The sequence below is a fragment of the Apaloderma vittatum genome, unplaced genomic scaffold (genome assembly GCF_000703405.1).
Source record: "Apaloderma vittatum isolate BGI_N311 unplaced genomic scaffold, ASM70340v1 scaffold35510, whole genome shotgun sequence".
Taxonomy (NCBI): domain Eukaryota; kingdom Metazoa; phylum Chordata; class Aves; order Trogoniformes; family Trogonidae; genus Apaloderma; species Apaloderma vittatum.
In genome coordinates this window covers 1-209 of record NW_009693500.1, presented here as the reverse complement: position 1 = coordinate 209, position 209 = coordinate 1, and the positions used below count along the sequence as shown (strand labels likewise).

At 58.9% G+C, this 209-nt stretch overlaps 1 protein-coding gene across 1 annotated transcript in view; it reads right to left on the bottom strand.

Moving 5' to 3' along the window:
- Positions 1-205, bottom strand: part of CUEDC1 (CUE domain containing 1) — a gene marked incomplete at its 5' end in the record, with an annotated part of 3131 nt that extends 2926 nt beyond the window's left edge. Inside the window, one exon of the mRNA XM_009879096.1 lies at positions 133-205. Coding sequence (XP_009877398.1) covers positions 133-205 — 73 coding nt within the window. The remainder of the gene's footprint in view (positions 1-132) is intronic.
- Positions 206-209: the final 4 nt, after the last annotated feature.

Below are 209 nucleotides of genomic sequence, written 5' to 3'. Positions count from 1 at the left end.
CTCCCGCGGTGGCCCCCTCTTGGACAAAAGCCACAATGCCACGGGCAGGGCAACGCCACCGGCAGCCAGCGTAACAAGGTGAGAGCACACATCCAAAAAGCGGAGGTGGAGGTTTCTGAAGGCGCTTCTCACCTCTCTCCAGCGCAAGGAGGAAATCCCTGTTCCTCTGGAGCTCCTTCATGAACTCTTCGTTCTGGAGGAAGAGTGCG